Below are 16,620 nucleotides of genomic sequence, written 5' to 3'. Positions count from 1 at the left end.
TGCCACTTAAGACGCTTTTTATATTGTTGACAATATGACCTTATTATCTTCATTTTATTTTTAATGAGCTTAAATTATTTTTACTAATTAAATCTTATTTTTTTTACTGAGCATTCGTTGAACATAAATTATTTTTTACAGAATATAATTTAAATAAGTTGAAGAACAAATCCTTAAAGTAAAATTAATTGGTTAACATTTATAATTATAAAAAAAAAATTGTGAATTATTTGAAAATGCAAAATAGGTCAGTGTATTTGGTGAGATGGAGGAAATTAAACTTCCTAAGAATTTACACTTCTCATAAAATGTAAATGATATCCCCTCCCACCCAAACCTGCGATTGGTAAATTTCCTATGGAAACTTTCTCTCGTTGTTGACTTGTAGAGTAAGCATGTTTAGGAAATTCCTAAGAAATTAAGCAAGGAATCTTATTCCCCAAAATCCCTTTTGTTCTAATCTTTCTAGAGTAATTTGAACAATTACATTTTTGTTTACTTAAACAATCTACCATATTTGATAATTCATCAATGATTACTGTTTACCACGGGGTGAGCAACACGTGGTACCTTATCAAAAATCTCTAAATCGAAATTGAAAGTTGTTGCAACCAATTCCTCAAAATTGGAACTGAATTTGGAATTTGTTACAAGCTTTTAACAACCACTGGATTCCAGTGTCGGTTTAGAATACCCTGTCACTTTATACATTTGATTAAAGTGTTAATAAATAAACTAATTCTACATTATATTTTGGTCTTAAATTGTTATTTTATTGCTTTATGATTTTGATCTAAATAATATTTGTATCCCATAGTGATTTCACATTTCTAGGACTCAATATTCTTCGAATTACAAGTACATTGAGTTTCAGTTCAAATAGCATTAGTGGATAACTACTTAGGCCCAGTTTACTTCAACTTATTTTTGCTGAACTGAAGTTATTTTTACTGAACCGAAATTATTTTTGCTGAATTTAAATTATTTTTACTTAACTGAAATGAACTGAAATTATTTTTACTGATTTTTTTTATTATATTCTTCTTCAATTTACAATTACTGAATTCTATTGAACTGAAATTATTTTTACTGAATTAAAATTAATTTTACTGAAGTGAAATTATTTTTACTAAACTGAACTTATTTTTATTTAAATGAAATTATTTGTACTGAATATTAATTATTTAAGGTGAAGTGAACAAGGCCTTATTCTCATTCTGCTAGTTAGCAAGTGACTACACACAATAACTCAATTACTAAACAATTTTAATTGTATCTATTTTTAAATTTATTTATTCTTAATATTATTTTATTTCTAATTTTAGGACCAAAAAGATCTTACTCTATCTCTTAGCTTCCTCCTAACATTCTACTCCCAGTCTCCACCCACCTCTCCACTTTAGCTCCCTCAATTCCAACAATCGCAAATTACCAAATTACCCCTCTTTCCTACCCAAATATCTCTTCTATTTTTCCTTCTCTGGTATCTTCTATACCCTTTCTCTTTCTCTTAATCACTTTATTATTTTCATGCTTTTATCTTAGTTTGCTTAATTTATCTTAATCACTCTTTTAATTTCTTACATGATTAAATACTCCAATTTTGAATTATTCTGTAAAATTAACATTCTTTGCTGGGTTTGGATTTTACAGAAATTTTAAATATTATGTCATATTTTTTGGTATCATATCAAACAATTGAGATTATATACTCAGTTTAATTACTTTTTAATTAAACTTAACGATCATATTTTATTAAGCTGACATAAAAAGAATGGTTACTTAATTTTTTTCTATTATTTGTACTTATTAGCTCATGTATATATGTTTTATTATAATTATAATGGTGGTCCTTTTGCATAGTTTATTTATAAACCCCTTGCTTTTTCCTTACTGTAAAATAGATGATTGCTTATATTTTAAGGGAAAAAAAAAACTTCCATAGATTTCTCTCTCTAAATCTGGATTTCCAGATTTCTCAATACTAGAAGCAAGTGTTTTTGACTATTCTCATATTCATTCAACAGGTTTTGAGTTGTCCAAAAAATGATCATCCCTATTTTCTCTCTCCTTTTTCTCTTCTTAACCACCGGAGAGGCTCAACTTGTGCCTGGATTCTACGCCAGCACTTGCCCGAAAGCCGAATCTACGGTTCGAGAGGTCCTACATAAGGCCATGATCAATGAAACCCGAAGCGCGGCTTCAGTCATGAGGTTGCAGTTTCATGATTGTTTTGTTAATGTAAGTCCCTTTTCTTAAACCCGTGTCTCATTTTATGTCTCATCTTATACTTGATCGTATGTTTTTTTTTTCTTAAATTTTATGTCACATTTTAAAAATCCGGTGTCTTATTTTACTACTTGTACATTGTAAATAATTTTGGTACGTCTTATAATAGAAATTATTTTTGGTAAATTAATGTAGGGATGCGATGGGTCGTTGCTATTAGATGACACACCAACAATGCTAGGGGAGAAATTGGCCCTTTCAAATATAAACTCGCTGAGGTCATTTGAAGTAATTGATGAAATTAAAACAGCTGTGGAAAATATCTGTCCCGGAGTTGTTTCTTGTGCTGATGTCGTTGTCATGGCTGCTAGAGATGCCGTTGCTTTGGTAAAAATTTCGTGTACTTTCCTCATTTAATTACTTGTTACTGTTACATTGGTTTCAATTTAATACTCCTAATTAAGTAAAATCAATTAGGTAAGTTATTTTGATCAGCATTGATATATAACGCTAATATAAGATGGAGGTAGTCAGGTAGCATATTGCTAGGAAATTGTTACACAATTGAAAATGCTGTATATAGACGACTAAGTGTATTTGACAAATAAAAAAAGAAGTGTTACATGACTTAGATACGTACATCCACATTGAAAGCCTTGTTTAATAGTCTGTAATAAGCCGGAATTTAAGCAAACAAGAAGACAATTTACCGTGTATGTTTATTCTATCTGTTTGTGTGTTTGTATGAAAGAGTCTAAACCAAGTAAAAATGTTAAGGTTAGAAGAAGAATCAAGTGGGAGCTCAATGGTAGAAATGTAGTCCCAACTAAGGATTACGAGTAATTGCCTAATCATCTCGCTAAATGGCCGAGTTTCCCTTCCTAAGGACTGTACTTTAAGGGGTCAATAAATTCCAGAAAAAGACACACACACACTTGCGTAATTGTATGTTTCTCTAGTGTTGGAACAAAGCAGTACTAGATGTTATTCATGTGAAAGAGTCAAAAGTTGTACTAATACATCTACCTTATTGATTGATTAATATGAAAAGGACCCCTATGAAAGAAAAGTGACTTTGATGGCCATTTAGTAGATTATTCATAGTTATCTTGTACTGTTGTTTTTTTTCGAACTTTCTTTAAAAGTGCTCCTACATACAAATTGATGTTGTGGTGCTCGAATAAAGAAGTGGTAGATGAGAAGATAACGTATGAAACAAGGTGCGATTATAATTCACAAAGCATCTTACTAAATAAAGAACACTAATTACTTTTGGAAAGTTTTTGTTAATCATCCACCATTCATTTATGTATTCAAAATTGTCATGTTAACAAAACAGTATGATTATTCTAATTTAATGTAAACATTAGATAATACTCGATACTTTAAATGGTGTATAATGATATATCAAACATGTGCCATTACATGATATACATCTAGCTTGTTTCCACAAGAATGTTAAGCTAGGAGCCTAAGAAATCAAAGGTTTTTCGTTAGATTGCTAAGCTAACTACTGTACTGTAAGTCTGTAAGATTGAGTAGAGCTTGTAAAGAGTGCATACTCGGTCTAATTCGTATTTGGAGAAGTATAAGTCATGCATATATGGGCTCTTTCTTTAAAATAACTCATTCTAATTGTAATGCATATGAAATCACAAAAAAAGAATGTCCCTGGACGCGTTCAAGAGTCTGTTCACAGGGCATGACTAGTATGGCTGTACATTACCATCTCCCTTTCTGTTCTTGCATTTGAGAATTTGTTTTGCGAGTGTGAAATACTTGTATGTATGAAAATTGGCATGTACAATTTCGAGAAAGTCCTTTTAAAACCAAATAACTGAGCTTTGCCGTTGATTTACACAGAGTGGAGGGCCAGATTGGGAGGTGAGATTAGGAAGAAAGGACAGTTTAACTGCAAGCCAAGAGGACTCAGACGCCATTATGCCAAGTCCAAGAGCCAATGCCAGTGCCTTAATAGACCTCTTTGCGAAGTTCAACCTCTCAACCGAGGACCTTGTGGCCCTCTCAGGGTCTCACTCCATTGGCAAAGGTCGATGCTTCTCAATCACCTTCCGCCTTTACAATCAATCAGGGACCGGAAAACCTGATCCTGCAATCGATCCTCGTTACAGGATGGAGTTGGATAAGTTGTGCCCTGTTGGTGGAGATGAGAATGTGACTGGTAACTTGGATGCTACTCCTATACTCTTTGATAATCAGTACTTTAAGGACTTAGTTGCAGGAAAAGGGTTCCTGAATTCAGATGAAACACTTTATACATTCGAGGAAACAAGGAAATGGGTGGTGAAATATAGTGAAGATCAGGGTGCATTTTTTGATGCCTTTGTGAAGGGTATGTTAAAGATGGGTGATCTACAGTCAGGCCGGCCTGGCGAGGTTCGGACGAATTGTAGGGTGGTCAATGGTCCTAAGACTCCTATGGAGTTGGTCAGTGATCCTTGGCTGGCATTTTGATGTTGTATAACTATTGACACCAGATATACAGAGTAAACTGTCTAATAGTATAGTTTTAAGAGTAAGAATTCTGAAAGAATAGATATAGGTGTAAGGTGTTCCATAATAAAATGACATATTGAGCATGCTGTTAATGTGAGCCAGCAATTGATCTATTACATTTTCTTAAAAGTGACTCAATTCTATAAGTATGTTTTATTCTATATATATTTGTGATTTTTTGGGTGTGGCCCAAGTTTTAGAGGCCCATTGTTTTAGTGTAGTATTTGTACGTATTCTAAAAGCTTCCGGAAAAATCAGCAAAGTTAGTAATTGCTCATAATTTCTCTAGAGTTATCTACTTAAACGTTCTAGAGAATTCTTAACGTAAGAAGCAACTAGAAGATATGGTTCATGAACATTCTAGAAAATTATGGCTACAAGAATGAAAAAGGAAATTCTAGAATTTTTCAACCATTTTTTTTAAGCTCCATCTACAACTATAAATACTAGTATATAGTTCATGGGCATTCAATCCTGGAATACACAGAGAAGTCACTCAATACTAGCCTTCCTACATACCGCACCTCCCTAAACGATTTGTGAGTTTATTCCTTATACTGAGAGTTATTATTGTACTAATTCTACTCAATACTCACTCCTAATTTTAGGGTACCTTGTGCTCTCCTATTTTCATATAATCGACATTTGTGGCTTTTTTTTTTTTTTTACCTCTATTAAGATAGTTTTTTCACATTAAATTATTGTGGTGTTCCACTATTCCTCTTTACTACTCCCCCAGTCTCCTTTTGTTTGCACCATGGGCCTACTTTATATGAGAGTCTTTTGGGTTAAATGGTGCAAACATTAATCCAAAATTATTTATTCTTCCCACGACCATTTCTCAATTTCTCCATCTTTAATTTTCTTCCGCTGTGCACTCAAAAAACCTAACATGATTTATTATTACAAAATTATTTCTTTGTGCAAATTTGTACACCAATCCTTTTTCGAATGAGAAAGAGTATAAAATATGAATGATTTCTTTGGAAACAGCTAAACTTATTCAAAAGTAGAAATATAGCTAGTAATTTTTGATGTGTACATAATATTATTATAAGTGAATATCAATGACAAATTTGAAAATTCAAAAGGATTTTTCACACCCTTTGAATGGGTCGTCAAGACACTAAATCAACATTTATATAAGTTGAGCCTATGCTACCAAGACCTATTTAATGATCCATCTTCAAAAAAATTTGGTTGACACACTAGTTATGGCTCACAATTAATGTCAGTTTTTAAAAAGGGATAGGTATGAAATTAACCGAACTAATATTCACTAGTCCCTCGATTTAATTGTTGAAGTTATTTTAAAATCAAATTTTAATATATATTAGAGACTTTGTTGTATTTTTTTCTTTATGAGGGTGTTTTGTAATTTTATTTTCTTAGTATTTTTTTTTTCACATTCCTCATGATAATTATCTTTAATTGGTATAGTTCAACATTCATTTCTATTATTTCCCTTTCTAACTTTTCATTTTCTATTCAATAAATGTATAGAGAGAAAACATACTCAGTGTATAGTTTGTATTTTGATTTTACTTTCAACTACTTGTGCATTACACGGGTCAAAAGGCTAATTATATGTTAAATTACGTTGAAAAGAACTCATCATGGTAATCATTTATTTCAATAATAAAATCTCATATGCTGTTACACAAACTCCAAAATTAGTAAAATAGTCAAAAGCCAATAATTAATGCTCCATTGTAAACAAAATTTCAATGCCTCTCTAATGGTTAACTAATGCTCCATGATTAATTCTTTAATTCAATTGTGACAAAACACACCACAATATCTCTTCTTAACATTTTTAATAGGACTCTACAGCAAAATAGATTTAGCTACAATCACTTGAACCATAAAATGGATGAGGTAGGCCATCCATAAACCTCCCTTATCACCACCCTCACATTATGGGTCAATCCAACCATCACAATCAGCCACTATGTTTATGTACCATTACTCAAATCATATTGACTTATGCAAAAAAAACGGGATTAAATAGCTCATCAAAACATGCAAAACCATTACATTAATATGCCACAAACAAAGTCAAAAGCATTATCTCCCTTAACATGAATAAGTTGCATAATTCAAACACTATAAACCAATGAATCAATTACACAAGAGCCACCACACCTTATACAAGCAATACAATGAATTAACGTCATTCTGGTCAATTATCTCTTTTTACAAAACTAATCCTCGTACTTAATATATTCAATGGCCTAATCGAAAAGAAATGCTACGTTAAACTAGTGAAGATTTTTACAAGTTACTTCATAAAAAACTAATTACTACGTATATTGAAAGAAAATCGTCCTATAAAAAACACCATACGACAATGGTCTAATCGATGACATTAACAAAGATTTGCAAGATCTACACCAATATTGAAACAAAATCACCACTATTTTACACAGTACGAACCACTCACTTACACAATGACATCCCAAATTTAATTACAGTTCCAAATACAAAAAATAAATCATACAAAGTCAACGTCCAAACACCCAAAATATCTGCAAGCATAACAAAAAAAAGAAAATTTATTCTAAAACCAATGTTTCCATAACTTAAATTTCACTAACCAAAAACAAAAATATCATATTTCATGGAGTGAATGAGAGCAGGGTGGATAAAAATAGATGGGTAGTAAGTACTCGTAGTGAGTGAAATGGTGAATCTTCTCTATCCTTGTCTAAAAATAGTGTCATTCTCAAGTATTACAAAATTTAAAGTAAGTATTTTTTTTGCAACGGCAAAAAATTATCAAACGGCCTTATAAATAATTGATATGATTAGGTGTGGGAAAATGGTTTTGACACTAGCTATAAATCTATTGCTACGACTTTCATTGTTATTCACTTGGAGAGGTGACCTTATCAATTTCCTCATGCTTGTCCTTGTCTTTTCAAACACCCAATTATCATCTTACTTAGAAAATTATTCTACTTTGACAAGTTTTTATTAGTCTATCAATAGTATTATTAAAACTCCAAGCCAAGGAGTATCATTTTGTCATGTGTACTTTTTTAATTTACAAAGTGTCACATAAGCAATTACATATCAGTGTGATAACAATAACAATTTTTACCACCGACAAGTCATTACTTGATTCATTAATCATAAATCTAATTTTTACTTAGATTTACGCTAAATAATTCAATAGTCTTAATGAATGGCCCAAAATATATTTGTAACTGACATTGTCCATAATTATAGATGGAGTAGCTAACTATTTATTATTCTCATACTAAATATGTTTGTAACTATGGAGTAGCTAATTATTTATTGTCATACTAATTAAGTTTGTAACCGACCAAAAATAAAATCTGAAAATATTTTCAACTTTTCACCTTCATACGAAGTAATGATTCTTGGTCTTTTTTCTGTAAGTTTTAACATATCATCAATAACATCACCAATTCCAAACTCAATTAATTATTTCATTAATGTCACTAAACCCTTTTAATTATATAAATCATCCATTTCTACCAAATATTTCATTACTAATCACCCCTATATTCTAAATTAGAATATATCAGCTTCCACTATTGGAGGAGAGAGATCATCAAGAGAACGATTGATATACTTTTGTAGTATTTTTGTGGGTGTTGTTATAGAGAAGAAGATTGCATAGAGATCAACAAAAGGAGGGTCTAAACAACCAATGCAAGAGTGAAAAGGTAAGCAATTATCATCCATATACATGATGATGAGCATGCAAGGGTATAGTAGTCTGTTATAATTGTTGTAGGGTGAAGCTATTAACCTCTTAAGAGTGAAGGGAGGGGTAACTATTGGCTTAGCTTAATTCTTAGCTTAAGTTCATTGATCCAATACAAATACTATCTCATCTCGCTCCTATACATTTAGAAAAAGAACTCCATAATTTAACAATTCGCTTAACTCATTCTTTATATAAAACATGTAATGCAATGACTCGGGGCAACGCCCGGGCCACCAACTAGTTTAGATACAAAAACAAAAACCGATTATCACATTCCCAAATGATACGGCAAGAAACATTAATTATAATATAGCAAAGACGAGCATTAATTATGTTAACAACTACATGGACTATAATATATCAAGTACCATCTTTTCAATCAACGAATTCATTATTCATCCATACTATTAGTATAAATCTTTTGATGTCATGCGATATGACATGTTCTAATATAGTAACCAGTGTGTGTCCTGGGCGATGCCCCTCGTTTCTAGTTTGTATACTTCTTTAATTTTATAATTATGTTCAACTGTTTGTATAGTTAATGTGTGGTTCGGGCGTTGTCTCAGATGTCAATTTTTTTTCTTACCTCATATGTATTTATATTCTAATCTTGTGAAAAATAAATGAATTATAGTACTTCTAATTTACTTAATAAATGAAAGGAATATATAATATTATGTAAAATTTGAAACATTAATAAGAGTTGGTTGAGATGATAAATGTATTATCTTTATGTTTATGGGTTCGAATCTAGCTCAAAGCATATTTTATTTTCTTAAATGAGAAGTGGCAACCTTATGTGGCGCATATACATTGAATAGTGACATGGCGCATATTTTTTGAAGAGTGTCACGTGGCACCGTTCGTTTAAAAGGCATGTATTTAGCCAATAAGAGAAACATATTCCATACAAAATCCAAGTATGAGAGTTCAAGCTAAGACATGACCTAATCATAATTAACTTGATTAATTAAGAAGATGAGGATATCCTAACACAACTAAATTAAATTGTTATTCTAAAGTGACGCAACAAATTAGTAACATCCAATGATATATGACAAAAATAAGAAAGAGTGACGATTCTATGTGGAATTACAACATTATCCACCTTCAAATTCAAAGAGTTTTTGGGTGAAGGTTGAGATTTGAGAACTTTTTAGACTTAAATGACAAAAGGTAAAGGTTATAAATAAGTCAAGTTGCAACTTTATAATGTATATTTGTATGAAATACAAGTTGATTGTTATATTAATCTAGTGGAGTTCCAACTCGATCTCATTATCTAATTGGCTCCACAACTTATCAAGGTACTCGTTTATATTATAATGATCTTTTAATACTTTGTTTTTAATAAAATACGGATCGGAGTAGTTCGTATGAAAAAGAGCGGCTAGAATTAGGGTTCTCTACCTAATTTGGAAGGTCACTTATAGCACATCAAGTACAATAATTTATACAAAGGTAAACTGAAGCTATAACATGCCGAACATGTTCAATCAAGATTTATAAAGTCAAATAAGATAAGATAAAGTCTAAAATTTTGGATAAGATACTATAAGATGTACGATATGTAGAATTCAGCTAAAGAGATCGAATACTACCTCATGTAGCTTGTTGGTCACCTTTTGAATCTTTTTCCATTTATGTGCTAGTCACTCTTTCCGCAAATTAATGAACATATATGAGTTTGATTGCAAGTCATTTTAAGAACATGAAGATTTGCAATAAGGATCTTGCTAACGAACGCCTCCGGGGCATTTGATAAGCATTTAAAATACTTCCTAAAGTGGTATTAATTTGGAAATGCATACCAAAATCACGAGTCAATCGGTGTAATTAGTGTTTGTTTTAATTTAATATTTCTACTTTTAGTTATCTGATCCAACGCCCCCGGGCCGTTCGTTAGTTTTTGCCTTGCAAAAATACCATTAGCTTAAAATTATTTCTATAACAATTTTTGTTTTTTGTTTTTTTTTAAATTAAAAGTTTGTCGTCAATGTTAACAAATATTGTTTGTCATTAAAAAAAAAAAAAAAAAAAAAAGTGTAATCTTTAGATTATGAAAATTATTTACATCCACATAGCTTAGACTTAACCTACGTATATAAGAAAAACCTACCATACATAACTTGACAAAATTCAAATTGGGTTTAGTGATTGATAATGATTTTTGAACCTCTTATTAATAGTCTTATCTTAATAAGACGTATTGACTATCTATTGGTCACTGCATATTGTTAGAGGACCCAATAACTAACGTTAATAATATACATTGTATTGTTGAAGTGAAATGATCTACGTTGAAAGATAAAAGACTACGTACAAATTAATTTTCAATAGTATAAGCAATATTAATGTTAATTATATAGGCTTATTAATTATTAAGACTCAAGAGTAGCCGTTGACAGACTTAATATAGATATATACAAGTACATTACATCAAGTCATCAAGTAGTAATTGTTTTAGTTTTAGTGATGGTTTTTTACTTGAAATTACTTGAAACTTTAATCCTTCAAATTGTTTAGTTTTTTAAGTTTTGGTTGGTTTGACCCATGTCAAGTTTTTCGCATCTATATAAATGTGTAGCTTGCCACTACTTTTTAAAGATAGAGAGTATTTGATATTTAAATGATATTTTTTCACCGTTTTTTAAATGTTGAGTTCAGGTTAATATATAGTATTGATTATAATGCTTATAATTTAACCATGACTATATATTAATATAAAGAAAAACATATTCCTATGAAATTTTGTATTTTGTATGATTATCTAATCTCATAATATTAACTTTTTGAAATATTTATTATATAATTGAGATATTGGTGTTTTACAATGCATATTTTGAAAAACGTGAAATTTTGACTTCGGTAGGGAGGAGGGAGTACCAAATTGCATAGCAAATCCATCAAAAGGGGACCTATGGATAATAGACATAAACTACATATACCACTCAATAGCCTTCCCCCACATTCCTTCATACAAATTCTTTGCAAGTTGTTGTTTTAACATTTTCTTGATCATGCTCATGCTTATACACACACCCCATTTATGCTCCCATCCACATCCAACGAATACATTTTTTTTATATATCAATTGTACCAAATTTTAGTGGTTACAGCCTCACCAACTAATGAAGGCACAACATCAAAGATTTACAAAAGCAAAGCATACACACTTGCATGCTTAATTAATGAACTGCTAATTATTGCTAACCATATTAATTAAAAAGAAAAATCTAATACTTATCAAACTTATCAAAGGAATTACTTGATTAGCAAACCATATTAGTATATGATCATACATACTTTGTATATCATAGAGCACATACAAAATCTTCACTGCTCATTTCCAAATCATCAAGGTCAGCATCAAGCTCGCTGTCGTCGAAATCTAAGCTGCCGCCTAAGAGCAGACCTTCCCCACCAAAGAGGTTGGACCCTTGTACTGCTCCAGGCTTCCTTGCTTCCTGAATTATGGCTAATATTTCCTCTTCATCTTGGGATGTTACGTCTGTTTCCGTCGTATTTAAGGTGTTGTCTAGTCCACCATCCTTATACTCCGCAGGCAAATTCTTTACAAACCACGGGTGTTTCTTTATTTCTTCCATCGTTATCCTCTACATAAAAATCAAGGCCGTAAATATCAGGAAATCTAATCATAAACCATAACTATTATATCACTGCACGAATACGTTACAAAATTATGTTAGCATACCTTTTCAGGATTGGCTACGAATATTCGAGATAGAAGGTGGTTACAATCACTGGAGACGCGAACATAATCAGGGATGGAGTAATGTACACTCAGAATCCTCTGTCACAACACCCATAAGAATTCAGATAATAATTACTAGAAATATCAATCATACACATATATATGTGAAGTAACATTTATATTCTAAAAACACCAAATTAAATAAGAATTAAATACATACTGCAATAGTTGTTTTGAAATTTCTAGGATCATCAGCATCTTCAAAGGGATAAGCACCAACTAGCATGACATATAGAGTGACTCCACAAGACCAAACATCTGCAATCTGTAATTCTTAATGAATTACATATATATCACATTAAAATCTGAATGGATGGACTATAATTTAGGCTAAAAACTAAAAGCATATTTTTTGCAGTATGTATCTATCACTAGTTGTTACACTACCTTTCCATCATATTCCTTTCGGGAAAGGACTTCTGGGGCGATATAGGCCGGTGTTCCTACCGTCGATTTTGGTTGAGAATGTAGCACTGCAGACTATTATAATTAACAAAGATTAGTCATGATTAATAATTGATTATAAACAAAATGATAGATTCAGAGGAGTTTCCCTGCCTTAGAGTAGCCAAAGTCGCAGATTTTGAGACGCGATTCTGAACTGCCATCTAAGAGAGTGTTTTCCAGCTTAAGATCTCTATGACAAATTTGCTGCATTCAGGAAAAAAAGAAAAAAAAAAAAAAGCATTGTTAGCCTTGTTTATGTGTATAAAAAGCTCAATTCATTTTAAATTAAGCTTTAATAACAGGACAAAAATCTAATATCAGAGAATAAATATAATGAAATGTACTCCATAATTAATTAGCATATATACCATGGAGTGGCAGTAATTGACTCCTGATACTAGTTGTTGGAAATAATACCTTGCCTGAAAACATCAAAGAAAACTCCCAAAGCTCAGATTAATAGACCTAGCCTGTTCAAAAACCACCTTGGTTAAAAACTTTTTTACGATTTCATTTACTCCTTCAGTCTAGAATTAATTGCCACGTTGAAACATACTGCTATTATATACTTGAATTATTATTGTATAACATGAAAACTAAATCTAAACCGAGATAGGTAAAAACCCGGACAATTAGTTGCGTTTTCTGTAAGAACAGCATAGCATAAAAAAGATACAAACCTCATCTTCACTGAATCTTCCAGCAGTACAAATTCTTTCAAAAAGCTCTCCTCCAGCAGCATATTCCATTACTATTGCCAAATGCGTAGGAGTAAGGAACACCTGCTCGAATAATGTACTGCGTAAATTCTCTGAAATTTCCTTAATCATATTATGATTCCATAATTTAAAATTCACTAATCACGTACCAAACTTCCCCTTTATATTAACTTTTCCTACACATTACGGCTAATTGAAAAAAAAAAAAAAAAAAAAAAACAGCTTATTACACATTAATTAATATTTAAGGATCAAAAGTTAGCCTAATTCTATACATGTAATTACGATTTTGATTTCACGTGTGCAAACTGTTTAACCATCAAACTTTCCATCTTTAGAGTGCTCTTTCTTACAAAATGCATGTGAAGAACATGGATAGACATCGAACATAAAAGCTTATAGTGCGATTATTAGCTAAAATCATTAAAAAGTATAGAAATATAAAGTGTTTTAGGTTTCTTACCTCTTTGAATCTAATAATATTAGGATGTTTCACCGATCTGTGGTTCATGATCTCCCTTTGAACATGCTCATCAATCTAAGAAGATACACAGCCAAAATAAAATATATTAATCATCTTTTAATTCAACTTTTTAAAGTCGAATTTAGCAGGAGATTATTAATGCAAATCAAGTTCCGCCAAACCTATAGTATACAAATATACAATGATATCAATAATTTTGTAAAGATTGAAATGGAAGACAAAAAAAAAAAAAAAAAATGGAGAAAAAAGACAAAAGAAATAAGGGACCTTTTGTCCTCTCTCAATATATTTGACTGCAAAGAGCTCTCCAGTCCATTTATCTTTGACAAGCTTAGCAACTCCAAAATTTCCAGACCCAATATTTTTCATATTCTCGTACCTCTCCATTATTGTTCGAAAGTAGTCACTATAAAAAAAACTCGAGTTTTTACCGATTACACCTTAAAAAGTATAACTGTAAAAGGCGCCTCGATATGTTTTGACCAAAACTAAAACAATAATGATATAGGAAAGAAAGAAGATATGCAATAAGAGGAAGATGATAATGGTTGAACCGTTGAAATTTTTATATTTATTTGAAATGATCAAACTTCAAATAATGAACACCAAACGAAGTTTATAGTAAAGTCTTTATACGATATATCTACATATTGTTGAGCTGTCTCCTTAACATAACATTATATTTTCAACAGGGGTAGTTTTGGAATATTGAGAAAAAAGTAATGAAAAAAAAAGAGAAAGAATGTTTATAGAATAGTATGACACGTGGCGGAAAGAGAGAGGAGAGGCGAAGGTGACAAAGTGTGTTTGCCGCCCATGTTACGCACCAAAGTGTAGAGGTGGCGTGTACTCGCGGTTGTGTAAGTTTATGTTAAAAAAAAATAAAAACAGTTATTTGGTATGATTGGAAGGTGTAGTTGTTTGACTAGTTGGTGACAAGTTGCTAATCTTGCTACGCTTTTGTGTTTCATGTTGATTGTGACTTCTCGTCCTTGTATACCGGTTGTGGATTGCACATTTTTTCTTGATTCTCGTGCCTCAATTATTATATTTCCTTCCATCTCAATTTAATTGTTTTTTATGTAAAACGTGAGATAGATACGAAAGAGTGGTATATACTAGAGAAATAACACATGAGGTTTTTTTTTTGGATGAGAAGTGTTAAAACTAATGTGAGACAAATGAAAAAGAAGGATATAATGTTGGTCGTACATGAGTAATGAAGACATTAATTGTTAATTTCTTGAATTATTGCGAACGAACATCCCAAAAGCAACTTAATACGGGGTACTTGGCAATATAAAGTCCCTAGATCCTTCAATGACAAGAGAGAAAACGGGAGAAAGAAAGAGAGGGAAAGAGATGATACGTTAATCTTTACTATAAATAAGGCAAAGAAAATATATATTATCAAACCACATAACTATTACCTTTCTGTTCATATTAATGACTATCAAGTTAAGTATTAATCCAAATCACAAGGATACCTTAAAATTCTATATAAAAAAAAAATATTATAAACATTTCAACATTATGCCAATGCCAAAACTCTAGGTTACAGGGGAATATAGTCTAATATAAATTAAAAATCTTCATCACCTATTCGTGTTAGAATGAGAGTGTAACTAAATATAGAGACTAGAGTACATTCAGTACAACACTAATGACATTCATTGTGTGTAAAGACCAAGTAGCTATATAAATTGAAGATTTATGAGGTAATTCATACAAATAATGTACTTCCATAATTGTCCTTCCTCTTTGATTAATACTGGTAATTAACAAAGAGAAACTAAAGCAATCTTTTATTTACTTTGCATATGCAATTTGCCATTCTTTATACTTCCTCCGTTCTTTTTTACTTGACCCACTTTGACTTTTACACTATTTACCACCTCTCCTTTGACCGTCTTTTGTGAATAATATGTAAGGAAAAACATTTTCATGTGGGGTCTTTTTAAATTCGTCTCAATAATTACTCATAATATATAACTTTTATAATTTTTACTTAAAAAGAATTAAAGTTATTAATCGTTAGAGTTTTGCATTGACAAGCGTGATAAAAAAAAACAGATCAAGTAAAAAAGAACAGAGAAAGTATGTTTTACTAATTACTACCGTTAATGTTTACTGGCTACATAGTAGTTAGTACTGCATTATTTTACTTGCTTTTATTCATTGTGAGATTATTTTTGATAATTATGGGATGACGATCATGTGAGTGTTTGTTATCAAACCATTTATTCATGTGATTAGAATTGCAAATTGGAGAGTTGCTGAAAATAAAGTTTGATGTCTAAATTTCATGTACAAAAAGACGAGGCTAATGGAAGGTGGCTACCAAAACCAAATTCTACACGTCACATTCTAGCAAGTGGGTGTACGGTGCGGCTACAATATAATGTTGACGAATTTGTGGCAAGTGGGTGCCTCATTCGCAAATCACAATCTTACCATGTTGACCTTTTTTTTGGAACGGTCGAATATTAGGGACCCACACTAGCTAGCCAAGGCTGTGCCAAGGACCCATGAGTACCGAGTACGAACGTCACAGGTATACAACTAGCCGATCCAACCGCCCAAGGTATGTTGAGCCTCACAATAGTCGTGGGCTAACCCGATTTAGTTTCTAATCCGGGTGCTTGGTGCTTCACTTTCCACAAAGTTAGACACCCGATCTAACCCGATCTCAAGGAGCAAAGTGAAG

General features: G+C 31.5%; 2 protein-coding genes across 3 annotated transcripts; one reads left to right on the top strand and one right to left on the bottom strand.

Annotated features, from left to right (window-relative positions):
• The first annotated feature begins 1,325 nt into the window (after window positions 1-1,325).
• LOC110692706 (peroxidase 17-like) lies at window positions 1,326-4,909 on the top strand. 2 transcript variants are annotated; one of them, XM_021869744.1, is made up of 4 exons: window positions 1,326-1,483; window positions 2,028-2,241; window positions 2,425-2,616; window positions 4,093-4,909. In XM_021869744.1, exons 2-4 carry the CDS (start codon window positions 2,047-2,049, stop codon window positions 4,702-4,704), a joined length of 999 nt encoding a protein of 332 aa, XP_021725436.1. In that variant the 5' UTR covers window positions 1,326-1,483; window positions 2,028-2,046; the 3' UTR covers window positions 4,705-4,909. The 2 variants fall into 2 exon arrangements, with proteins under 2 accessions (XP_021725436.1, XP_021725437.1); XM_021869745.1 differs by lacking the exon at window positions 1,326-1,483 and having other exon boundaries at window positions 1,649-2,241.
• A 6,643-nt stretch (window positions 4,910-11,552) lies between these two features.
• LOC110692705 (serine/threonine-protein kinase SAPK1-like) lies at window positions 11,553-14,610 on the bottom strand. Its single transcript, XM_021869743.1, has 9 exons — window positions 14,181-14,610; window positions 13,893-13,967; window positions 13,391-13,492; window positions 13,079-13,132; window positions 12,822-12,914; window positions 12,651-12,743; window positions 12,424-12,528; window positions 12,204-12,302; window positions 11,553-12,105 (listed from the first exon to the last, which is right to left on the bottom strand). The coding sequence occupies exons 1-9, from the start codon at window positions 14,298-14,300 to the stop codon at window positions 11,803-11,805; spliced, it is 1,044 nt and encodes a 347-aa protein (XP_021725435.1). The 5' UTR covers window positions 14,301-14,610; the 3' UTR covers window positions 11,553-11,802.
• Between the last annotated feature and the right edge of the window lie 2,010 nt (window positions 14,611-16,620).

Source organism: Chenopodium quinoa, unplaced genomic scaffold (genome assembly GCF_001683475.1).
Source record: "Chenopodium quinoa cultivar QQ74 unplaced genomic scaffold, ASM168347v1, whole genome shotgun sequence".
Classification (NCBI taxonomy): domain Eukaryota; kingdom Viridiplantae; phylum Streptophyta; class Magnoliopsida; order Caryophyllales; family Amaranthaceae; genus Chenopodium; species Chenopodium quinoa.
This window is presented reverse-complemented; position numbering and strand designations above follow the sequence as displayed.

Coding starts and splice junctions, on each gene's coding strand:
- LOC110692706 (XM_021869744.1), top strand. CDS start 2,047: ATGATCATCCCTATTTTCTCTCTCCTTTTTCTCTTCTTAACCACCGGA. Junction 2,242..2,424: donor TTCATGATTGTTTTGTTAAT/GTAAGTCCCTTT, acceptor AAATTAATGTAG/GGATGCGATGGGTCGTTGCT. Junction 2,617..4,092: donor CTAGAGATGCCGTTGCTTTG/GTAAAAATTTCG, acceptor TGATTTACACAG/AGTGGAGGGCCAGATTGGGA.
- LOC110692705 (XM_021869743.1), bottom strand. CDS start 14,300: ATGGAGAGGTACGAGAATATGAAAAATATTGGGTCTGGAAATTTTGGA. Junction 13,968..14,180: donor ATATTGAGAGAGGACAAAAG/GTCCCTTATTTC, acceptor GTATCTTCTTAG/ATTGATGAGCATGTTCAAAG. Junction 13,133..13,390: donor GAAGATTCAGTGAAGATGAG/GTTTGTATCTTT, acceptor TGATGTTTTCAG/GCAAGGTATTATTTCCAACA.